General features: G+C 41.0%; 1 protein-coding gene across 3 annotated transcripts in view; it reads left to right on the forward strand.

The window, feature by feature from the left end:
* DOP1B (DOP1 leucine zipper like protein B) overlaps positions 1–25,679 on the forward strand; it is a 66,494-nt gene that overhangs the window by 13,021 nt on the left and 27,794 nt on the right. Inside the window, exons 5-21 of one of the 3 annotated variants that reach the window (XM_053386672.1) lie at positions 1,797–1,986; positions 2,758–2,856; positions 3,389–3,512; positions 5,189–5,298; positions 6,496–6,610; positions 9,494–9,614; positions 10,318–10,437; positions 11,444–11,540; positions 12,231–12,422; positions 13,967–14,657; positions 15,752–16,023; positions 17,332–17,484; positions 18,676–18,776; positions 19,339–19,529; positions 21,269–22,886; positions 23,609–23,720; positions 24,751–24,936. In XM_053386672.1, coding sequence (XP_053242647.1) covers positions 1,797–1,986; positions 2,758–2,856; positions 3,389–3,512; positions 5,189–5,298; positions 6,496–6,610; positions 9,494–9,614; positions 10,318–10,437; positions 11,444–11,540; positions 12,231–12,422; positions 13,967–14,657; positions 15,752–16,023; positions 17,332–17,484; positions 18,676–18,776; positions 19,339–19,529; positions 21,269–22,886; positions 23,609–23,720; positions 24,751–24,936 — 4,492 coding nt within the window. Of the gene's footprint in view, positions 1–1,796; positions 1,987–2,757; positions 2,857–3,388; positions 3,513–5,188; positions 5,299–6,495; positions 6,611–9,493; positions 9,615–10,317; positions 10,438–11,443; positions 11,541–12,230; positions 12,423–13,966; positions 14,658–15,751; positions 16,024–17,331; positions 17,485–18,675; positions 18,777–19,338; positions 19,530–21,268; positions 22,887–23,608; positions 23,721–24,750; positions 24,937–25,679 lie in introns of those variants that run through there. The other 2 variants (XM_053386673.1, XM_053386674.1) reach the window with 2 other exon arrangements.

Genomic DNA, 25,679 nt, shown 5'->3' on the forward strand with positions numbered 1-25,679 from the left:
TACAGTCTTATAAGACTGTTAAGTATGTTACTATTGCCTATTGTAGATAGGAGTGGGGGATGAAACATAGAGACTTAAGGCCTCTAACAAGATTATGATTGGTATGAGATTTGGAACATCAGTGATGCAGAACTGATGCAGTGTAGTTGAGAGTCTTGTCAGCCATCAAGTCTGTCTCTACTACGTATATTATTTAATTATGCACATAACTTGTGTGGGTGGTTTGCTTTTGGTTAAGCTCTCAGGATGCGTGCTTCCTTTCTCTAATTCTGTAAATTCATAGTATACCGTATTTTTCGCTCTATAGGACGCACTTTTTCCCCTTCAAAAATGAAGGGGAAATGTGTGTGCGTCCTATGGAGCGAAGACACCATAGCCCCGCGGCCCTCTCCCAGCTGGAGAGGTAATGCGTGGCTATGGCAGGAGCCTCCATAGCCGTGCGTCACCTCTCCAGCCGGGAGAGCACGTGCGGGGCTAAAGAAGCCATAGCCCCGCGACCCTCTCCCAGCTGGAGAAGTGACGCGTGACTATGGCAGCAGCCTCTCCGCTGCGCCTTTCTGCTGCTCCCTGACCTGCTCTTTGGGGCTGGTGGTGGGCTTCCCCCCGCCAGCCCCAAAGAGCAGGTCGAAAGGAACCTGAAGCCTCGAGAGCGAGAGGGGTCGGTACACACTGACCCCTCTAGCTCTCCAGGCTTCCAAGGTAGCCGCCTGAACGCACCTTAAACGGCACCTTGTTTTAGAGCGGGAAAACAAGAGGGGGAAAATTCTCCCACTCTCTGCGCAGCGCTTCCTGCCGCTTCGCTGAAGGGGCGCTGGGCAGAGAGCGGAAGAATTTTTTCCCCTTGTTCTCCCCCCTCTGAAACAAGGTGCGTCCTATTGTCCGGTGCGTCCTATGGTGCGAAAAATACGGTACATTAATCCAGTTATGTAGACAACTGAACTATCAGAAATGATTTTAAAATATTAAAGCCTTCTCAGACACCAGATCTCCACCAAAATCCACAAAAGGCAGGTGAATGGGATACTGTTAGTATTACTTACCTTTCCAATATGTTTCACCGCCACCACATGTTGGTACTCCCCGCCCCCCAAGCAAAGTCTTCGCAAAAATCTGTATTTGAAAGAGAAGAAAGAAAGGTGGGAAGCTTGCATCCTGTTCTTATCAGCACTTCCTGAGGTGATTACTTCTTTCCGATCAAGAGATTCTGTCCACTTAATTTATTCAGATTATGAGCAATCATTGGGTGACTCGTACATTAAGTCTTGCCCATTAGTGATGTGACTTGGTGGGGAGGAGAGATTTAAAGCAGATGGCCATAAGTAGCCCCTTATTATATTTAAATACTGACAGCATTAAATAATTAGCAGCCAAAGGGTGAACTTTTTTTATCTAAATTGTATGGTTGAAGGCATGGTCCCATGACCCTTTGAGTCACAATTGCTAAAATGTGGTAGGGTTGACTAGAGTAGTAATTTCCTTCAGCACAACCCTAGAATCATTTCTCCATCTTCTTCCGTAACATCAGTTCCCAATTTTGAATACCTGTGACGTACATGAGTGGCAATACTAATTTACTATAGAAAGAGCAGGCCTAGACTGGGTATAACTCGTGACAGAGGGACAAATTATGTGAAAATGTGAATGCAGTGACAGTTCCAAACTGGGGTGAGTGATCTTTGCTAAATTAAGCTGTCGTTATATATATATATATATATATATATATATATGAATGGTCATTTGATGGAAGTGGTATAGAAACTTCCCTTTTTCATTTCCACTTCTTTTTGTTTTCACAGGACAGATGCTTTACTTGTGAAGTTGTCTCTAGTAATTGGCAAAGAAGTGTTTTACTCAGCATTATGGGGGAGTGTCCTGGTTAGTCCTTCCATAAGGCTGCCTGCCTCCCTTTTCGTTGTTAGTCATATCAACAGAGAATTATCTGGAAAACAGCAGAAGTATATGCTGGGAACTGATACTAAGCTCATGGTAGGTTACACAACTGGTAATGTGTGTTCTTTGTATGCGTTTCTAAACAAACAATTCTAGAAGCATGGGCAAACTGCAAACTAATCATACACTCATGAAGGTGATACATAGCCATCCTTGGATGTCCTTTCTCAGATCATTTTCTCTGGCTAAGTGTTGATCAACAGCAACAAATCTAAGAATAATAGGGACCATGTGAAATCTCCCCCAGATTGACTGCTTTGGAAAGGGGGCGAGTTTATATGCACCAGCAGAACCTTGAACTGAACACTGCACTGAATCCCTGTTTGGAGGAACACGCTTTTCGCTGAAGGCAACCACAGAGTCTTGTGTATAGAAAAACAAGAAAGCTACATTAGTTAGATGGAATGCATGTTTGATCAAAAGCTGGTCCTAGTTCTGCCTAACTTAAGAAGCAGATGCGGAGAGCCATGCTTGCTCTGTCATCTCTGCAGAAGAGAAGCAAAAAGTGGGATCAAGGAAGGGAGAAATAGGAAGTGAGGTCAGCAGTCCCAAGAGTCTGGCATCTGAATAAAATCACTACAGGTTAGGTGAGAAAGACAGTCTAGGAAGCATGGGGCTTACTCTCTCTTACCTACTTTATCCTCATGCAGACCCCATCAGCCTTACTACAGCCTAACACTTCCAACAACTTCCCATTCCCTTTGCCCAAGGGAAGCTTGTGCCTCCGTCATGCCCTCCACTACCAGGTATATTCCTTGGCAGCAGAGGGGTGTATTCCTCAAATGCAATTCTGTTCTTTTCTTACAGGTCAAAGCTTTTTGTGTGTCAATGCTGGATTCAAATGTTCTTGTGCAAAGGAACACTTTGGAAGTGGTTCTCTTCTTCTTCCCATTTTATTCATCTTTGGTAAGGAAAAGACTTAACTTTTTGTGGTCCAACTCTAAGGCTCGCTACACTGACAGGCAAGTGCAAGGGAAAACTGCATAGGCTTTGTACATTTTCTGTACATGCAAGTGGTGCCTTGGTTTCCGGTTGGGTTTATTTTTTAGTTCTCCCCCACCCATTCCAAAATCAAACAAACCATTGGTCTCTGTGTAAGTATTCTGAAGATGTTTAAAGAAGGGGCAGCCCTGTACAAAATTCTGGTTCTCTAAGGTGTTCACTGCCATATCTACCACCAAAACAACATGCTGCTTTAGTAACTGCAGTTTCTTGGCCACCTCAAGGGACATTTAATGCAGATTGCCAGTATCAGAACTACTATGGTTAGGCTGTCTTGGTCCTGATAGACATGAACAGATTGCAGCATTAAAGTGAGAGGAGTTTTATGTTGCTAATTTTTTTATTGCCACAGTGCGGTGGTTTTGTTTGTTTTTGCATTTCCTGGTTTTTGTTCGAGGAAACTCACCTATATCTGACTTGTTTGTTCTTTGTTTAGGATCCCAGTGAAAGTGCTGTCACACTGTCTAGATCTGATATAGTCCACCTTCTCTCAGCATCTGCCCAAACTCTCTTAAGAAGAGATATGTCACTTAACAGAAGGTTATATGCATGGCTGCTAGGTACTGTACAAATTATAGCCACATTATCTTTGTGTGTAAATTTTGCTATTGGTGTTCAGATAACTTTAGTGCACACTCTTGAAATAGAATGTTTAAAAACTCCAGGTTTCATCTGTATTTATGGGCCATCTACAGCAGAATACCGTTTTTTACAACATTTTTGTCCTGGGATATTCAGGGAGTATACAGACATCCCCAAACACTGTATTATATGCATCTTTGCTGGAATTGCCTTACACAACTACAGCTGCAGGCCTAACCCCACTTCCCTGGAAATAGGCCACACTGAATGCATTTGGACATACTTCTGAGTAGGTGGGGTTATGATTATACCGTATGTAGAGAAGTGCCATTTGTGTCACCTTGCATAAGATTTTGTGTGCACAAACGTTTCCCTAATGGAAGGGGAGTATCACAGTATCAATTAGACCAGGGGTACCCAACATCCCCCCCCCCCACCATCACCTGTGGCCAAGCTGGCTGAGGCTGATGGGAACTGTAGCACAACAACATCTGGAGGGTACCACATTGGCTACCACTGCCTTCTTTTAAAAATTGCACCCTTTATTGTCATACATTGCTTACTCAGTGACTTAATTGACAGCTTGCTTTCTCAGTAATTCAGGAGTACCAAGTAGAAAGTTTAAATTAATAGAAGCCTCCGTGTCCACTGTATTATGAACTATTTTGTGAAACAGAAATCAATACTAAGCCGGACAGTTGATTATTCACTTTGTAAGACTGGTGGGATTAAAGGTCTATATTTCACTTACCAGGTAAATGCCATGGTTGAGTAGTAGAGGACATGCTTTGTATGCAAAAGTCCCAGGTTTAATCCTTGGCATCTTCAGAGAGAGCTGAGAAACAAACGCTTTTGTCTGAAACCCTAGGGATCTGTGGCCAGGCAATGGAGATGATACTGAACTGGATAGACTGAGTGGTCTGGCTGTGTATAAGTCAGATTCCTATCTCCAGATCACTATTTTACATCCATACTAGATATTGCTTATGTGTGAGGGGAAAGTGTATCCAACTTCATGTCAGATTTTAATAGCACGAGCAGAAATCTGACATCCTGTTTATTACATTTTATTTATTCAACCATTTATGGTCTGTTTAACACTGTAGTCTAGTAAAGGTGTACAATAAGGTCACAAAAAAAGATACAATGAAGATAAAATCAGGTTAAAAGAAATCGGGAAAGGGTACTGCTAAAATAAAGCACCAGACGTTCAACAACCAGCAGGCCTGTCTGAATTCAGCTGGAAGAGAGCTCCAGAAAATTGGGCCCACAGTGCTGGATACACAGCTCCTGGTGGATGCGCTTTGGTCTCAATATAACTCAGAGGAAGTTAGCATGCATGTATTGCATCTATAGTAGTAGCTCATATTATGGGCTTCCACCACCTACAGTATCGAATGTGACATGTATGTGACTCTACAAAAGACCAAAGGAAGTTAAACGTACTGCCACACTTTCTTTTAGGTGGGTCCTGCTGTCAAATTAAGCAAAATCCCCTGATTCCACACTGATGGCTCAAGTGCTATTAATGTCAGAAGGGAAAAGCAGTTCAACCTTTGTCATAGTTGTTTGTGGCATTGATTTAAAAGTATATTATATTGCATTCATGATATTTAATCCACTTTCATATTTTCTTTATTTATCATGTTCTCAGGTTCTGATATCAAGGGAGGTACTTTTTTACCAGATCCATCTATTTCTATGTCCTTAGAGGACCATGCCTTCTACTTTTTTGCGAAATATTCCAAAGATCTTTTAGTTGAGGTGCGTAATATTCCTTAAAGAATGTAACATATATTGCAATAAATTCCCTGAAAGATACATTCCTTGTTGCCTAATCACCCATGTGCAAGCTCAGCAGCTCATAGGATCACATATGGGAATTTTGGTGGTAGCATCCAGTCCCAGTCTCAGTGTGTAGGTTCAGCAGAAGGAAGTGGCACAGCCATGTCAGCAACTGCATTTCATTGCTGACATCATTCAACTGTCTCTACATAGTTATGCTTTTGTTTGGTAGCTCTGAGTGCAAGGAGGAAGCAGGTCAAAATACTAGAACTGCAGAAAAATCAACGTTTCCCTTCAATTCATAGTCAAAGAATTGTAGAGTTGGAAGAGACCCTGAGGGTCATCTAGTCCAACCCCCTGCAATGCAGGAATTTCAGCTAAAGCACCCAAGACAGATGACCATCCAACCTCTGCTTGAAAACCTCCGTTGAAACAAGAGTCCACCAGCACTTGTGAGAGTCTGTTCCGCTGTTGAACAGAAAGTTCTGTCTGATGTTTGGTTGGCATCTCCTTTCTTGTAACTTGAACCCATTGATTTGGGTCCTTGCCTCTGGAACAGGAGAAAACAAGCTTTCTTCTTGTTCCATGTAACAGCCCTTTAGATGTTTGGAGATGGCTATCATATCTTCTCCTAGTCTTCTCTTAGCTAGACTAAACATACCCAACTCCCTCAAACAGTCCTCATCAGGTTTGGCTTCCAGATCCTTGATCATCTTGCTTGCCCTCTGCACACATTACAGCTTGTTTATATCCTTCTTAAATTGTCATGCCCAGAACCGAACACAGTATTTCATATGTGGTCTGACCAAGGCAGTACAGAGCGGTACTGGAAACTATACTTCTATTGATGCTGATCCCTAGGCAATGTGGGAGAATTGTCTGCTGTGGGTAGGAGCTACTGGCTATGCTCTTTCCCCCCTCCATGCCAAACCACATACTACTTTAGCCGCTGCAGCGCAAGCCACTATGTCTTCTCTGCAGTTGCAGGAGAACCACAATGTTAGGTTGTAAAAGAGGAATTCTGAAAATGGCTTTGGAATCTGGTGTCAGTTTCCCACCCTTCTTTTCCATCGGGGTTTGGCTGTGTTTTGAGATCTTTCAAGCAGTAAGATTAGAGTAAGTGACAATGTTAATGCTATTTTTGCTTCCAAATTCAACATTTGATTGTTTTAACAGGCGTTGATTGAAATACTGCATCAAAATTTTGCAGAATCTGACTTGGAGGAACAGCATCATGCATATCTGAGACCATTCCGCATTCTCATAAGCCTACTTGACAAACCTGAAATAGGTAAGAAGGAAGTCTCTCAAGAGAACTAATACAAAAATATACTTGGCTACGGCATATTTGTTTTCCATTTGTTCTAGGTTTGTGCCTTTAGCAAGCATCTGACGTGGGATGACAAATGATGGTTAAAGAAGAAAGTTAAAGACACTAAGTCACAGCTAAAACAAACCATTGCCAACAACAAACCCTGCCTTCAGAGTGTTGTTTGTTGGTTATAAACAAACCATACTAATTAATAAACTATGGGTTAACATTACATGTGAACAGGCCAATAGATGGCTAAGCAAAACAAAAGACAAACTTTACACCTTCTTTGCCAATAGGTAGCAGGATGTAATTCGCTTTGTGCAGGGCTGCCCTTGAAGCTGTCCCAGAAACTCCATCTGGTGTAGAATGCTGCAGCGAGGCTCCTCATGGGGTCCCTGCCATGCGAGCATATTCACCCAGCGCTTTTCCAGCTGCACTGGCTCCCGGTGGAGTACAGGGTCAGATTTAAGGTGCTGGTTTTGACCTTTAAAGCCATTCACGGCCTAGGACCTCGTACCTATGGGACCGCGTCTCCCAGTATGCCCTGCGGAGGACCTTAAGGTCCATAAATAGCAACACCCTAGAGGTCCTAGGGCCTAAGGAAGTCAGATTAGCTTCAACCAGAGCCAGGGCCTTTTCAACACTGGCACCGGCCTGGTGGAATGCTCTGCGGGGCCCTGCAGGATCTCATTTCTTTCCGCAGGGCCTGTAAGACAGAGTTGTTCTGCCTGGCCTTTGGCTTGGAATCAACTTGATCCCCTCCCCCTCCCCCTCTTTTTCCTTTTTCCTTCTGTGATGGAACTCCTATTTGGGGACTTCGCTGCCTTTTTTCTGGCCCACGTAGGACCAGTCTGGATAGTTGGCCTTGGTGAAGATTTGACGTTTTCATCCCCAAAAAGTTTTTGATTTGAATTTCTGCTGAAATGAGGATGCATTTTAATGTTGTATTTTCAGTTTGTTTTTAAGTTGTATTTTAATCAATTGTTTTTATACTTGGTGTTAGCCGCCTTGAGCTCAGTCTTGGGGGGGGGCAGGGTATAAATAAAATTTAGTATTATTATTATTATTATTTATTACTCTTATCATGATGAGTCCCAATAAGGCTTGTGCCCAGATCACTAGTCATGTGCTTCAGTATGCCTCCAGGATATGCAGGAAACACTATGAACAGACCTTTGTTTTGTCCATATCAGCTTTATGGCCATAGCTTCATATTGGTTTTTAAAACAATCTTGTCTCTAGATTATGTTCTGAATGGCTGTCAACCTTGGCTGCTTGAGTAGCTCTTGTGGATTTCTATTGTGGTAATAACATTTCTATTCCTAAATGTTTAGAAGTAACTGCCAAACTAATGTTGCATTTTCAGGGTCTCTTATGGTTTAACTGTTAGATGTTCTGCAATCCTTCTTTTTCCTTCTCTCTAATGAAATAAGGGGGACACGGGTGGCGCTGTGGGTAAAACCTCAGCGCCTAGGACTTGCTGATCGTCAGGTCGGCGGTTCGAATCCCCGCGGCGGGGTGCGCTCCCGCTGCTCGGTCCCAGCGCCTGCCAACCTAGCAGTTCGAAAGCACCCCCGGGTGCAAGTAGATAAATAGGGACCACTTACTAGCGGGAAGGTAAACGGCATTTCCGTGTGCTGCACTGGCTCGCCAGATGCAGCTTGTCGCACTCGCCACGTGACCCGGAAGTGTCTTCGGACAGCGCTGGCCCCCGGCCTCTTAAGTGAGATGGGCGCGCAACCTCAGAGTCAGACACGACTGGCCCGTACGGGCAGGGGTACCTTTACCTTTAATGAAATAAGGAAGTATATTCCATTGGTATGAGCATGCTACTGTTACTTCACTTTTAAAAGCCTGACATATAATAGAAAACTACTACCATTATTTCATACATCTGTGCAATATTTAAATATAAGAGAACCTGTGGCATTGTTTCTATCCTTTTGAAATATTGCTTGAAATTGGTGTATAGGCTATAGCAAGCAAGATCTTCTCTCAAAGTATTGTTTGAATTTATTTTGAGGAAACCTAGTACAGATGTAAAGAAGCACTAGCCCTTCTGCTTTCAAAGGAACTGGTTGTATTAGTTGTTTGTTCTGCTCTGAGTAGAGTCATTGAAATTAATGAACATTACTTACTTGGAAGCATCTGTTCTTTGAAACTCCCTGCTTATTGACATCAACCTTGGATGTTCTCTTTTCAGTGCCTGCTTAAAACATTTTGTTCAGATAACAAATCTGTGGTAAGGGGACAGGCCACAATAGTAGCTCAAAATAAATTTTGGTCACAACCATATGTCAGGAGTGCTCTGATGGTGTTTCCTGCTTGGCAGGGGGTTGGACTCGATGGCCCTTGTGGTCTCTTCCAACTCTATGATTCTATGATTCTATGAAATGGTGTATAATATGAATAGTTACAGTCCTTGCGGGGGCGGGGATACATATATTTCTAAGTACTTGCAGTGGGTCTTGCTGAAGTCTTGCTGAAGAATATAAAATTGAAGAAAAGCTCCTGAAAAATAGTTGTTTTAGTTTGTTGCAACAAAAACAACGATCCGTTGCTTTAAAGGCTAAAATGTAATGCCATAAGCATTCTAAGCTAAAGCCTACGTCATCTGATGACCTGAGACCAGTACAGTACTCGGCTTCTCGCTAAGAATATTAAGGTTCTAGGAAACAATTTCTGATCACATTGTCGGTTTTTAATCATTCCAGTAAAAATGGAACAGGGCTTGACAGATATCTACATAATTCATTGAGCCACTAAGAATTTGGGTTTCTATTTCCTCCTCTTCTATTATGAAATAAAATATTGCCACTCATTATGATCAGACTTCATTGTATCTTTCTTTTGTTGAAGGACCACCAGTTGTTGCGGATTTGTTTCTTGAAGTGATCAGAGCATTCTATTCTTATTGCAAGGATACACTGGGTTCTGATCTTAAGCTTAGTTACAGTCAAACAGGAAATGTCCTTACAAGGTATGCTTTGGCCTTTCTTTTTCTTTTTTTTTGCTCTGACATTAATCAGGTGTCTGAAAAACACCACTGGGATTTGATTTATCTCTTCCCCCCCCTTGCTAGTTTCCTGCTGACCATGACTATTGTGTCATTGCATTTGAGTACCCAAATTAGCATTCCTCGAAAGTAAATTTCATTGAAATTGAGCATTGAACTAGAGTAGTTGGATCAGTTAGCTAGAATAGTCGATCATATTTTTTTATAAGTAGTGGTGAGTGAGCACCCCTGCACTCAGTTTAGAATGGGCACACTGCAAGCAAGTTGTAATTAAGGGTTTGGTTTTATTTGAGTCTGCATCAATCTTGGCCTTATTCTGAGCTGAGACCTCTCAATTCTCTTGATGTTGACATAGGGGGAAATGGCTGCAGGGCCCCTTGTTGGATTATCAGCTGCAAAAGTCAATTGGAAATGTAGGTCTATTGATGCTGGTAGTCCAGTAGGGCTTTGGGTATCATGGGAATATAGTACATAACCCGTCTTGTGGCCAGGATGCTGTCAGCATATGCAGCAGAAATCAACAACAGCCAATGAGACATAGTTCCCATTACCCTGCTAGATTTCTTATTTTGCAATATATATTTGTTCTTTGACGTCTGTGCTTAATACTTCAGAATGAAGTACTGCTGAATATTTACTACATTTACTTGACTCTTGCTGTTTTTAGTGCAATCAAAGAAAACAAGAATGCATCTGAGATAGTTAAAACAGCTAATCTGCTGATCACATCCTTAAGCACGGATTTTCTCTGGGATTATATGACCAGATGTTTCGAAGACTGCTTCAGGTAGCGTGCGCTCTCTCTATATATATATATATTATGCTGTTAGAGTCTTAACTTCGCTACTTATTCTTGACCTACTGTGTGTTGTATGTATTTCCTATGAAGTTTTATTGTTGTACACCACTGTACAGTGGTACCTCAGGTAACATACGCTTCAGGTTACATACGCTTCAGGTTACAGACTCCGCTAGCCCAGAAATAGTGCTTCAGGTTAAGAACTTTGCTTCAGGATGAGGACAGAAATCGGGCTCTGGCGGTGCGGCAGAAGCAGGAGGCCCATTAGCTAAAGTGGTGCTTCAGGTTAAGAACAGTTTCAGGTTAAGTACGGACCTCCGGAACGAATTAAGTACTTAACCCGAGGTACCACTGTAATACATTTTGTGAAAAGCATTATAGGAATCTTTCAATAGCCATATATTTAAGTAAGTGAGTGAGTAAGTAAATAAATGGCTGAGAGAATGGTAGAACAAATTTGAATTAAATGAGTTGGTTACTTTACTTTAAAAAATATTTGATATATCCTTATGAACCTGTTGGACAGCTTAGTTGAACATATTGTTTGAATCTTAGTTCTATTTGATTATTTATTTCATATTGTTGATGAATTGCTTCCTATGAAATTTCTTTATTTAACAATAAAAGCATAACTAACCGAAACAATAGTTTTCATAATATGCAGGTTTTTAAAATCTTGTTTTGTTTGTTAACTTTTTATCTTATTAAAGGGAGTCAAGTTAACTCATCCTTGATCCTTAAATGTGTATGCATTTTCATGTCTTGGCATACAAGATCCTGGCCATTGATATAATGTATAAAACTTAGGGATAATATGCTGCTGCAGTGTTCACTTTCACATCTCTTTAATGCTTGAGCTTTATTACATTTCATCCATAAATATCGAAACATTTCTTAGCTGCATTTCTACCAAAAGTAGTAAGCAAGATAAAACATCAATGCAGTTCAATTTCTAAAAAGTTCATCAAAACCACGCTTTCCCTTTCAATTGCAGAAATAAATCTATGCAGACACAACTTATGACGAGGAATGTTGCAACCGTTTCAGAACTCTGCACTCTACTGATATTTCTTCTAGATGTAATACCATTAGTAAGTCAATTTCCATGTGTATCCCTGCAAATAAACTAATTATTAAGAAAACACATTTTTAATTGCCAAATATCTGATGGTGCATGGACACATTTGTCATTTGAAAAGTGTTTTTTGCATACTAGTCTTGTCTTTATTATTTGCTCAACTTTTATGACTTAAGTCTCATACATCTATTAAAGAGCTGTGGAATGATAGATTTTGTTCGATGTTTTGTACATTTATGGACAGCTTTTGTGCCCTAGAAGAAAACAAAAGATTGATAATTTGGGTGGGGGGGGGGAATATGCAATAATCTGCAAACTTGTTTTTATAACCTCGTTTAATATTGGATAACTATGTATGTGCTGTGTTCTTTAGCTGTTCTTTAGGTTCAAGTAAAGTGACTTCTCTAGGGTCTATAAATTATTTTATTAATTATTTATTTAAATTATTTAATATAACCTGCCATTCTTCAACAAGGCCCAGAATGTTAGCAACATGAGTAAAAGCAGTTGTTTAAAAAATGACATCAAAGTGTACAAGAATCAATCTTTATTTTAAAATGTTAACATAATAAATAAGATTAGAATAAAGATGCAATTGATTGCATGTATATACATAAAATGTAATAAGCAAGAAGAACTGATTTCTAAATTAAATGTACGTCATTTAAGAGATTTGCTTATTTGAAATGTCTTGTTTTTATAGGAACTTTATTCCGAAGTGCAGTCTCTCTATCTGCCACAGATGCTCTGCTGTATAGTGCAATCTCTCCTTGAAAACATGGAAACACTAAGTTTACCAGAGCTCACTCATGCCTTAAGGACATGCTTCAAAGTACTTAGCAAAGTGCAGATGCCCCCTGCCTACCTAGGTACTGATACAGGAAGCTCAGACACTGTAGGTATTAAGAGATGAGTTTATGTCTATGATACACTTTGTGAATTGATTAATCAGATTGTTAATGTGGTCATTCATTATGCTGTACTGTGGTTCTTATGCTGTAATGGTACACTTCGCCTCCCCCCTCCCCCGGCCATCCTAAGTATTAAACTGGGTATCAGTACTATGTTTCTTTCAAATAACACAAATATTCAGTTTGACTTGTAATGTCAAGAGTCTGGTGCTTATGGTGGTTTTCTGCACTTGGCCTAAAAGGCTGAATATTCAGTCTCATACATGATGAGAGGTGTAGGTGCTTCAGTACAGTATTTTGCTATAGTAATATTAATATTGGAATAACTATCAACCGCTACAAATATCCACTTCTCAGGGAAGGTAGTGGAGAGTTTGACTTTTACAGGGAGCAACCTTTCTCCTGCTTCTAGATCTCTTTGTGGCTTTCAGTACCACTGACAGTGATATGCTCCTGGACCAGCTCCATGGGATGGGGATTGGGGACACTGTGTTACAGTGATTCTGGTCCTATCTACAGGACCAAGTCCAGAAAGTTGTGTTAATAGAGTCCTTTTTTTTGGCCCCCTGGTGGTTACACTAAGGGATGCTTCAGGGCACTTTTTTATCTCAAATGGTATTTAATATTGATATGAAGCTGCTGGTGGGGACGCGGGTGGCACTGTGGGTAAAACCTCAGCGCCTAGGACTTGCCGATCGTATGGTCGGTGGTTCGAATCCCCGCGGCGGGGTGAGCTCCCGTCGTTCGGTCCCAGCTCCTGCCCACCTAGCAATTCGAAAGCACCCTTAAGTGCAAGTAGATAAATAGGTACCGCTTTATAGCGGGAAGGTAAACGGCGTTTCCATGTGCTGTGCTGGTGCTGGCTCGCCAGAGCAGCTTCGTCACGCTGGCCACGTGACCCGGAAGTGTCTTCGGACAGCGCTGGCCCCCGGCCTCTTAAGTGAGATGGGCGCGCAACCCCAGAGTCGGTCACGACTGGCCCATACGGGCAGGGGTACCTTTACCTTTACCTTTTATGAAGCTGCTGCCAACATGAGGACAAAATGGCATCAGTACGCTGAAACTCAGCTCTCTTTCTCCGTAACATCTGAATTTGTGTAATACTTAAAGCAGAATATGCCTTTGCATTTGAATAGCACAAGGATAGTTCCAGACAAATTTAAATCCCCACTGTTCTCTACCAGATTTGTGTCTTTGTTTCGTGTAAGGCAGTGTTCCATCCCACATCTGTTCATTTACTTATAAAAATATTTATATGCCTATAAAGAAAATAGCAAAGTGCTTCACAACTGTACATAAAGTCATACAATAAAAACCATATAAAAGGTTTACATCAAAAATTGGATAGCTGTTGTGGAAATATATATTTCTTGTTTGCTTGCACAAGACTGATGGAATAGAAAAAGGTTTTACCAGGCATTTAAAACATGTAGTTAAAACATGCAAGGATATTTTAATGTTACTCATGTATGGTTTTTGTATAAACCTCAACATTCACATTTGGGTCCATATCCTTGCATTATTTCAGAGCCCCATGAGGGAAGAGAATCAGGAACTGACTTCAGAATCCAAAGTGCTCCAGAATGAAGAAGACGCTCTTTTTCCTCCACTCAAGTCTGAAGACAGTGGTATAGGCCTTAGCACTTCATCCCCAGAGTTCGCTCAGCACTTGAGAATACCTAGGGTAACTCCTGAGAAAGATGATGTCTGGAAAAAGGGTGGAAGCATGCAGAAGACCTTGCAGTGCATCCAGGAGCTGGTGGCAAAATTTGCCAGCAAATACGTATTTGTCGTTCATCTACAAGATCCCAGTAATGGCAGTGTTCTGTCAGTGCATGCAAGACAAGGGGAGAAAAAAGGAAACCATTATCAAGCTGCTGGAAATATTTCCAAGAAAAGGAGCTCATGGGACTCCAAGCAAATAACTGTGCCTCAGTTTAAGCAGATGCTAACAGACCTATTCACTGTCCGAGGGTCATCTTTTAAACAGAAAGATCTGGATCCTCCATCTCCTTCAGAAGAGCTTGGTGGTGAAAGGGGGAAAAAGGAAGAAGAATGGGACATTGACCAAGTTATGCTTGACCTGGGAGATATGAGAGAAGACTGTAGAGAGGCCTTTGCAGCTATGTGCTACCTCTTACTGGATTGTACTACATTTCCTGTTTATCTTTCTGAGGAAGAAACTGAGGAGCTCCATTTGTCTCTCTTTCAAGTGCCTGGTAAGAGGAACATTATAATTTGCAGAAGAGTACATAATAAGGCAGTGTTGTGTATTCAATAATCTTCCATTAGAATTGCGCAAAAATAGTAATGTGATAGGGCTCTAAATTTGTAAGTGTAGGGCAAGGACCAGTTAAGGCCTAGGACATGTAGCTTTCAGAGTGTTGGTAAAGAGCAAATAAAGACCTGAGTGAAGAAAGGATAGCCAGGTATGTGTTGAGCGGATTGAAGGTTAAAGGATCAAATAGGCACAATCTCAGATTTGCTTTAACTGCATTCCAATGCATATTTACCTAGGAGTAAGTCCCACTGAGCATAGTTGGACTTGTTGCTAGGTAAATGTGCATTCATACCTTGGTTGCTTTCTTCGGCTTGGCATGTTGAGGTCTGGATGAGATCTCTGTCTAATTTGTCTGTCTCTGTCTAATTTGCATTTCCTAATTGTGCATTTCCCATGCACAGTTGGCCAATGACTTTCAGACGAAAAATGGGTTGATGCTTCCATCATCTTGTTTAGTAATGTGTCTAGCAATGTAATGTACTTACCTAGTAATGTTCTTTAGATTGTGAGTACTGCCTAAGGCTCTTAGAAGACCGAGGTATCAGTATGTTTAGAGAAAGTACAAAAATATATTAAAAGAAAAAACTTTAATGGGATAAAAAGCAAACCCAAAGCAGCCCAAAGAGGACTAAACATGTTGAATAACTAAAGAATGTTGACTGTTGGTTAGAAAGGAAAGTGGTGGTTGTGGGGGAAAGGAATGGCTGGGCTGGCTAGAATCCTGAGCAGGATCACTTCTATATTAGAGAAGGGCAGAGCAACAGTTTTGCAAACAGAAGGCCCCATGATCAATTCCCATCATTTCTGGGTAGTTCTGGGAATGTCCCCTAGAGAGCTGCTGTCAGACAGTGTAGACAACACTGATCTAAATGCAGCTTCCTATGTTCCTATGCACTCATAGGTGAAGGATGCATTGTAACATTTTGTGGCACTTGCATATGTTAAATGATAAATGTTTGTCAAGGGGACAAACTCTTTCGAACAACGATTGTACTAAAACTGGAGCTGAAACTATTTGTCTGCTCTCCTCAGGTGGCTGTGAATCCAGTTTTCCTCTGTGGCTCAAATCCCTGATGACAATATGTTGCTGTGTCAATGACTGCCACATTCAGAATGTGTCCATCTCTGTACTGCTAGAAGTAATTAACCAATCCCAATCATTGGCACTGGTTATTGAAGACCGAGTAAAGCGGTATAAAGTTCCTGGGCAGAACCCCTTCTTTGGAAGGCTGCAGATGGTCACAGTCCCTCCTATTGCACATGGGGTTCTCAAACTTATTTCGGAAAAAACTGATTTCTACCAGGTAATGCACTAAACTGCACACAGAGCTGCATTATAAACTTTTCATCGTGTGTTGGGCATTGTTGTTTCCATGGAAATGGAATGCTTGTAATGTGCAAGTGGTTTAATGTTGTTTACTTGTTTCTAGCTAGCACTTGCGCCTCTTAAACAAAATGGCAACTGCGACCCTGGAAGAGCAGCCGTAATGGTGTTATGGGGTGGGGAAGGGAAGGGAAGGGAAGGGAAAAGACATCAGCTTGCAGAAATAGCATAGGATGATATTCACTAGAGGTACAAAAACCAAACTCTATCCAGGATGAAGGTAGCTCAGCATTCCATTCTCCAGTGCTGATGGCCAAACCATTGCAACTGGCCAAGAAAGTAAATAGACACATCCTGCTGAAGTACAAATCATTGCCCATTTCCTTGCCGTGTTAACTTTGAAAAGCACTTACAAATAATCCTTAGTAACAATTCTGTATTAAACTTTGCTTCACAGTTGCATAGAACTAGTAAAATACAAAACAAGAATTATATTAATGCACACGCATATCCTGTGGGGGCTTTGCTTTAGCAGAAAATGATTCTGCTTGTGCAAGTTGGGGCACCCAAATTCTGTAATTCTTCCTTGCCTACTACAGTGGGGCAGGGAGTTTATGTGCGATGAGGGTGCACTGACTTGCTTTCCACTACAACAAAGTGAACTTGAAAAGAATGAAATTGTAACATTTTAAAGAAATTATTATATCTTAACTGCCCTGTTAAGAGCCAGTGTGGTGTAGTGGTTAAGAGCGGTAGTCACGTAATCTGGGGAACCGGGTTCGCGTCTCCGCTCCTCCACATGCAGCTGCTGGGTGACCTTGGGCCAGTCACACTTCTTTGAAGTCTCTCAGCCCCACTCACCTCACAGAGTGTTTGTTGTGGGGGAGGAAGGGAAAGGAGATTGTTAGCCGCTTTGAGACTCCTGAAGGGGAGTGAAAGGCGGGATATCAAATCCAAACTCTTCTTCTTCTTCCTTTAAAACAAATGTGCTTTCCAGTGGTATTCATCACCTAGATTGTTCTGCTGTATAGGGGATGTGGGGTAGTGCTGTGTATGTTAAGGGTATTAATACCTAGTTACTGTGAAATCCGTTTTTGCCCTATAAAATGGCTTAGTTTGACTTGAGGTGTACTGTTTTCTGTGTTCACGTTATCTTTTGATTGCCTTAATAAACATGGTGCTGTATGATGGCGTGTGGTATAGAAAACCATGAACTATTTTCAGTAGCACAGATTCCTTTAAACCTGCCTGAAAGTGTGGTTTTTTATTTTTTTAAATTTCACTACAGAGAGTTGCTCAAGTGCTTTGGAATCAGCTAAACAAAGAGACGAGAGAGCATCACAACACTTGTGTAGAGTTGTTCTACCGTCTTCACTGCCTAGCTCCATCTGCTAATATCTGTGAAGACATCATCTGCCATGCATTGCTGGATCATGATAAAGTAAGGTTTATTAAAGGTTGTATAGCCTAACACAGCGCCCTAGTTTTGTGGGGCAGGGGTGGCACATCACAATCACTCCTAGAACAGATTTTGGGGGAGCATGTATATAGCAGGGAGAAAGCTCCTTTGCCCGAATAGAAAACCTTGCTTGATAGGGTGCACTGGTTAGCTACCACCCTATGTTTTTGGAATATCAGTGAAATATATTTTATGTTAAACTGGAGTTGTTTTGAAATCTGCGATTAACATTCCTTTCTGCTAAGACTTTTAAAGGGCTCCATTAGACCCCAGATTGATACTGTTTAAAAATAAATAAAAAGGTGTGCGAAGATTAAGGAAAATCAGTTGTGTGTGGTAGAACATATGCCTTGCGTGTTGAAGGTCACAGGCTCAATCCATGGCATGTCCAGTCTGAAAAACAAAATGTGTCTTGAGTAATGGAGCATTGACAAACCAATTGGAAACTCCTGAAGAGTTGCTTCCAACCAGAGTACGCAGTCCTAAACTGAATCAGCCATTGGCTTCATGCAGTTTCAGACAGTTCTTTGGCTGCTGCCCTGTTAGATGTGGCTCTTCTGCCCAGTAGACAGATGCTGTCTCAGCTCCACTCTTGGACTAGTCTCTTATCCCTCTTGAGTAAATATTGGTCAAAATCTTCCTTCTTACACTGCATAGGCTAACCTAGGTTGGCAAGCACTTTGGGTAGCTCATAAGGGCAAGGACTGAGAAGCCTTTCCTCAAACCACAGTTTATATTTTATCCCTTCTTCTGGGTTTTCAGGAGTAGATGTAATTAACTGGATAATGAAGAGCAGATTTAATTAACCAGCCTACTTGCTAACAATACACTGATTTTCTTCATTTTTGGAAGCATAAGTAACCACATGTTCACTATAATCGTTCCATCAAGGTTTCATTTTTCTCAAACTAAAAGGAAATAGAGCTAAGCTTTTAGAAGAATATAATGATTCATTTCATTCTGACTACTGCTATTTTCAAAGAGATCTCAAACATTTTTCTTGTATTGAGGGGCAAGTGCACATTCATCAGCGTATTCTTGTCTTTCCATAATTATCACTAATTTATGTAGGCTGCAAGGCTGCAATTTTAAATCTATGTAGTTGAATATATCAAACTAGCTCATAAACATTCTTTTTGTTCTGATTTTGCTTTGGGTTTCTTTCCTCCTAAGGGGACAAGGCTGGAGGCACTGTTCCGGTTCTCTGTCATGTGGCATTTGACCAGAGAAATCCAAGGCAGCAGAGTCACTTCCCACAATCGCTCTTTTGATAGGTATTGCTATTACTTTTATGTCTATTTTGATGGTGTAGGTTTAAATTAAATTTACTTTTGGTCATTGAACTGAAAAGACTACAGTCTCATACGTACCCAAAATATACCTAAGCCAAAAATATTGTTGTTTTTCCCCGATGGGCATCTTTAACATTGTGCTTAGCTTGTTTTCCTATAGCACTGTACAGAAACCTCCCACATTTGCACACTTAAGTTTGCTTTCAACCCATTATTGCAGGCCAGCCATAGCTTCTTCCCTATCTGATGTGAACATCCATACGTGTGAGTGTGTGTGTGTACACGCACATACACATACAAACAACATTCACCTGTTTCTCCAATTCAAAGATTCTTATGTTCACAACACCACCATAAAGGTTTCATTTTCTACTGCTGGTCCTTAACAAACAAATTGAAGAAGGCAGAGAATGTTACTATTGCTGGAAAAGCTATTTTTAAAATGTGTGTGTCCCTTTTTGTAAACTAGTCTTCCAACTCAACATTTTAACATAATTCTAGCCTTGTCACCTTGAACAAATATTACTGTAATTTCTCCATCCAGGTCTCTGTTCGTTGTGTTGGACAGTCTTAATAATTCGGATGGAGCTATTGGTGCTGCTGCGCAGGGTTGGTTGATACGAGCGCTGTCACTTAATGATGTTGCACGAATTCTGGAACCCATCCTTCTGCTTCTGCTTCATCCCAGGACACAGCGTACCTCTATTCACTGTGTCAAGCAGAAAAATTCAGCAGGTAAGATTTCACTTAAGAAGATTCCTTCTCCTTCAGGTGAAAGGTCCACCTAGTCCAGCATTTGGTCTTCCAATAGATGTCCCTGGAGAGCCTTCAAACCATACATGAAAACACACACCCCTCCCCCCCCCCACAGCAATGCTATATTTAATCCTGGAGGTTTCTTTAGCCATTAAGGCTAGCAGGAAGTGATAAGACTTGGCCTTCCATGAATGCTTCCAATTCCCTTTTCAATGTGGTAGCTATCACTACATTTTTTTGGCCATGAATTCCATAAATTACATGTTGTGGGCAGTATATTTCTTTTGTATTTCCTAAAACCATTCCTAGTCCTTTTCATGGGCTGATTCAGCCTGTAGTAGTATGGGAGAAGGAAGGGGGGAAATATTTGTTAGGCATGTCACCTTTTTGTCTAAACAGAAACCCCAAGCATAGAAAATGTTGGCCTCTACAGGGTTGAAGTCTAAATTTGCCTTCTATGTAGTACACCTTGACTTAGCTGCGCCTTAGCTTTTACCTGTAACAGGTGCTGTGTGTGTGTGTGTTCCTCCCTTCATATCAGCATACAGACTCAATATCTAGGGGTGAGTCTCAGACATTTAATTCTATTTTTTTTAACTAATAAAAATTGTTTGGCATTTCAAAAGATTAAGTAAGCAATGTTAGTCAATAACATAGTAGACAAGCATATGAAGGTCACACATAAACAAGAATCCAAGTCATTGATAAAAAGGGTTGAGGTTAAATTTTACCTGGATGCAAGCAGTGATCCTCTCGGAAGGAGAGCACAAAGGAATAGCCCAGCAATGACAATATTTATATCCAAATTTCCTGTGAAGACTTAAGGTTTATTATACATTAATATAATTAATTGTTATCTGAGTCAATTACTAGAGAGAAATAAACTATTCTTAAAGAGAGGCTATAAATCCCCAAGGATATCTGGCTACATTAAAGAAATGCAATAAATTCCAGCATTTAAATCCCAGCATTAATATGTCTGATCATAGTCAAAACAATATTAAACTTTTGGACATAGCAAAATACTTGGTGTGTGTCTGAGCATACTAAGAGTTGTCATTTACAGAATTTATTTCAGCTTTGCTGTCTTTGTGAAAACAATATTTCCTGGCTAATTGGGTACAATTAGTAATTTGTAGCTTTTATGATAGGTGTTGTCCAGCTTAGTTATTGTTCTAGGGAAGAATTTAAAGGTTTATTGTTTTAAGATAGGGAAGGACAAACCAGAGGATCAGTATGTGAGCATGGCTTGTCTCTCATGACTTGATGTGCAAATGAGCATCACAAAGATACAAAGGATGCTATCATTTCCAATGTAAGAAGTCCAATTTGTTAGAGATCATAATCTACAAATACTAGCCAATATGTGTTAATTTTTATTTGCTGTATTTATAAATGGCTGCCCAAGAACATTGGACTCTGGGTGGCTTGCAAATAAAATGATAAAATATCATTTAAAAAAGGTTTGGAGTGTCAACAATTTCAGGCCAAAAGAAGAATAAAATCAGACACCTAAAACTATACAGAAGATAGACATTGCTTCAGAACATAGGTCCCTTAACAACAGTCTATTGTGAACACATGGCACAGTTGCAAAGGAAGAGGGTCACCTGTTGTGTTCAGATACTGGACAAGAAAGCTGCTGCTGTCTGAAGGCTGCACCTTCACTACTGAATGAGTGGTCACTTTTTAAGAAAGGCAATTTTGCTTTCTTTCAGAAGACATGTGTTTCTGGTACAAAAAGAAAAAAGTCCCTTTCCAGAAGTCCTTGGGGCGTTCTGAAAGCAGCTCTGAAGAAAGTTTGCCACTGAGCCAGTTTACAACTGTGGACAGGGAAGCCATTTGGGCTGAAGTTGAAAAAGACCCAGAAAAATGCCTGCTTAAAAATGAACTGGCTGTAAGTGATCGTTATCGGTGTGCAGAAGCTTCACAAGACGTAGACGAGGAGGATAATAGTGAACACACAGAGTCTGCTGATACCAGCACTGGACCTACGGATAGTGATAATACATCATCTTTTTCTCCTTCTCTGGACCAACAGGATATGAGCAATGACGAGAACTACAGTGGCTCGACAGACGACAAAGAAAGCATGAAGCTTGTTGGTTCTTCTAATGTTTATCCTCCTGAAAGTTCCAAATCCAGCACCATGCTCAACCTGGTACGCGCAGATTCTGAGAAAACTCAAGCATCAGAGTCTCTCTCAAGCGATGACGAGGTGGATTTGGAGCTTCAAGCTCTTACCACCGCTAGGTTGCTAAAACAGCAGAAGGAAAAACAGGAAATGGCCGAGGCTCTGTTTAAGCACATTCTTTTGTACCTGCAACCATATGATTCCAAAAGGGTCCTATATGCTTTTTCTGTACTTGAGGCAGTACTCAAAACAAACCCTAGGGAGTTTATTGAAGCTGTAGCCAGCACTAGCATGGATACTAGCTCCACAGCTCATCTGAATCTCATCTACAATCTTCTAGCCCGCCACCAGGAATCTCTGGTGGGACAGAGCTTCTACGGAAAGCTTCAGACTCAGTCACCAACCGTGTGTCCCCATTCACTGTTAATAGAGTTGCTGACATATCTGTGTCTGAGTTTCCTGCGCTCTTACTACCCTTGTTACTTAAAAGTGACTCACAAAGATGTGCTTGGCAATAGGGATGTCCAGGTCAAAAGTGTTGAAGTCTTGATAAGAATGATGACGCAGTTGGCTACAATGGCCAAATCATCAGAGAGCAGGGACACAGAATTTATACGCAACTTGCTTGGCAGATGCAAAGTTCAAGAATTTGTCCTCCTTTCTCTATCCGCTTCTATGTATGTCAGTCAGAAGTGCTATGGACATACAATGGCCAATAAGACTAATGGGTTAAGTGAAGAGTGCATCCTCGAGGAAAGCCTAATCAACTTTGGTCCTGATCAGATTTGGAGCGAGCACCCGTTGCAGATTGAGCTGCTTAAACTTCTGCAAGTGTTGATAGTCTTGGAGCATCACCTTGGACAGACTCAGGAGGAGGTGGAAAATCAACCAGGCCTATCTAAGGAATGGCAAAAGTCACTTAACTTCCAGGAGGCCATTAGTGCAATGCAGTATGTGCATCCACACCCTATAACCTCGCAGGGATTATTTGTGTCTGCCGTGGTCCGAGGCTTGCAGCCCGAGTATGGCTATGGCATGCATCCAGCTTGGGTGGGTTTGGTTGCATATTCCTTGCCATTCTTTGGGAGATCTTTAGGTTGGACAGTGGCACCGTTTATTGTACAGATATGCAAGAACCTGGACGAACTTGTCAAACAGTATGAATATGAAACTCTGAAAGTGTCACCAAAGTCATCTGTAAGGTAAGAGAATGTTGTTCATAAAATCTGGCTTTTTCATGTTTAGCTAATTTTGCTGTTGGTCAGCATGGCTCATTCTCTATTTGTAAGTTTCCTTAAATTATTTGTTTGGTTTCTTGGGGAGGGGAATGATGTAGGAACATAAGAAACTGCATTTATATCAGGTCCGACTCTTGACTTTCTAGCCCAGTATTATCTACTCTGGCTCGCAGCAGCTCTTAGGTCTCTGGAAAGAGGTGTTTCCCAGCCTCAGCTATCTGACCCTTTTAATTGGAGGTGTCTGGGGTTGAACTGGGCAGCTGATCTTCTGCATGCAACATATGTAATGCCACTGAGCTATGCAGGCAAGACTTGTTTCAGCTTCTCAGTTCCACCAGTAGGGGAAATGTCCCACTCAATTCTTGTGGTGTCTCAATCAGAACAGGCTTTTTCCTGCCACATTTTCATCATCTTGCAAAGTTTGTCTGGTATTCCCCCCGCCCAAAAACCACTGTTGTTGTCCCCTCCCATCCAGGACACATCACAGCTCTCTCTTTGCTTTTACAAGTTAGCCAATGGGCAAACTCTCCCTAGATAGCAAAGCATCAGCAGATAACTGGCTGGGTGGATTAAAAGCATAGCATGCAAAGGAAAGGTTCTAGCTTAATGGAAGTGAATGTGGGCTATCCACTAATTTCTTTACGAGACTGAAATAACCAACTGAATTGTTAACTTTCTCCCCAAAGCATAAATTCTAAAAGGGAAAACATCACACCAGATTATCCTCTTACCCTTTTGGAAGGACTAACCACTATTGGCCATTTTTGTCTTTTGGATCATCCAAATCAAACCAAAAAGGTAATGATGTTGTTGTTTCTCTTGCTTTCTTTTGCTGTCTAATATATATTTTTGACAGGTGATGTTTCCAATTCTTAAAGCATATCCATTCAAACTATGTTGAACTTTAAGGGTGTTACTGGATTGAAACCATGACAGCCTCATATTAGAAAAAGATGGAATAGTGAAAAAAAATTTAAATATAATTTTTATTGATTTTAACATATAAATTATAAAATGTACCACACAACTTTATCACTTATACAATCTTTTTAGACTTCCATCAGCGCCTCTGAAAATCCACCGTTGTAATCACTTCTTCTGCATTTCTCGGAATAGTGAAATCTTTTGTCAGGTCAAGATAAGCCACAGTTAGAAATTTCCTTATGTGACTGTGAAAATGTTCTTCTGTATCAATTTCATGTTTTCAAAGATAACTACTTTGAGTTTGTGATTTAAAATGCAGCCAGGGGAACAGCAGGTATTTAAGTTTAAAGTATGTTTATATAGTCTATGCCTCAATATGCTATGAGATGTGAAATGTGGCCAGACATTTTTTTTTAAAATTGAAATCCCATATAGGATTTTCTTTAAAATATCAAGTGAATATGCACCCGATTTATTAGAGGTGATATTGAAAATCTTTCCTGCCAACACATCTCATTTTCCACTTTATTTTTAAATCTGATTGCAAAGCCAAGATGGCTATCCATTATCAAGGTAGTAATACTGCTGAAACAAATTCTGATTTGGAACACCCCCCCTTTTTTTTGCAAATTATAGGAAGTGGTGGTGTGTAGTGCAATTGTTTGTACCCATATATGTGCATAAACAAGGCTAAGCAAAAAATTTTGAATTAAATTTAAAATGTGGTAAAACAGGGTCTGATTTATAATGTCATTATTGCAAAGAACACGCTTGCTTATTTTTTATATATTATATTGTTTAGGATTTTGAATGTGTTGTTTCTTTCCTGCATATCTGTAGTGTGAGTGATCTCCAGTGTTGGTCATATTTGGATTTAATGGATTATTTATTTTTGTATTCCCAGTCACCGTGGAATGTTGACCCTATAAACCTAAGAAATGCCAGGAATGCCATTTTGGAAGAGTTTCCTCGTATCATTAACACCATGTCTCTCCTTTGGGGTGTCATAAAAAAGGAAGATTCTCAAAAAAGGCCAGCTGACTTCCTTGGAACAAAAGGCTCTTCTTCAGTTTACTTTAAGGCAACCAAAGTACGTAAGCTTTATTAAGCCTGGGTGATCTGTGGGCAGGTGCACCACAGCTGGGAAAATCCTGTCCACATTTTTCTGATAAGAAGTTGCTTGGGTTAATAGGCATTTTTGGAAGTGATTGGCAATGCTTCTGCAGCAAGCCATAAAGTTCAGGTGCCTACACCATTGAATATCTGCAGATGTAGTCAACCACTTTAAATACATCTCTGTTTGTCAGAGAGTCACACCAAATACAGAAGAGGCTTTTATCCTTAATCTGCATTGCTGGTGTCGACCCAGGATGTGGCACTGTGTAGGATCTGTCATCACAGGGGCTCTGCCTTGTAGCTGCCCCAATGACAGCGCAGGCTATTGAAAGGCAGCCACCAGCAATGCCTGGTGTAAGGCCCCCAAATTGGGGGGGGAGGGTGGACTAGCCATGGATCCACTGGACAGTAGCCAGAGACACGCCTAATGTAAGCCTAAAACTAGTAACCCCCTACACACACACACACACACACACACATCCCATCCACTCTGGCCAATGCGAATGCCAGAGTTTCAGATTTGTACATAAGAAAAGGCTTGCTGGATCACACCAAAAGCCCATCAAGTTCAGCATCCTGTTCTTGCAGTCACCAGCCAAGTGCCTGTGGAAAGCCAGTAAGCAGCACCCAAATGCAACATCACTCTTACTTGTGCCCCCTGAGTAAACAAGCCTTCAGGAAATTGCCTTGGTATAAAGCACATTTTGCATGCACGCA

This window comes from Podarcis raffonei, chromosome 4 (genome assembly GCF_027172205.1).
Source record: "Podarcis raffonei isolate rPodRaf1 chromosome 4, rPodRaf1.pri, whole genome shotgun sequence".
Classification (NCBI taxonomy): Eukaryota; Metazoa; Chordata; class Lepidosauria; order Squamata; family Lacertidae; genus Podarcis; species Podarcis raffonei.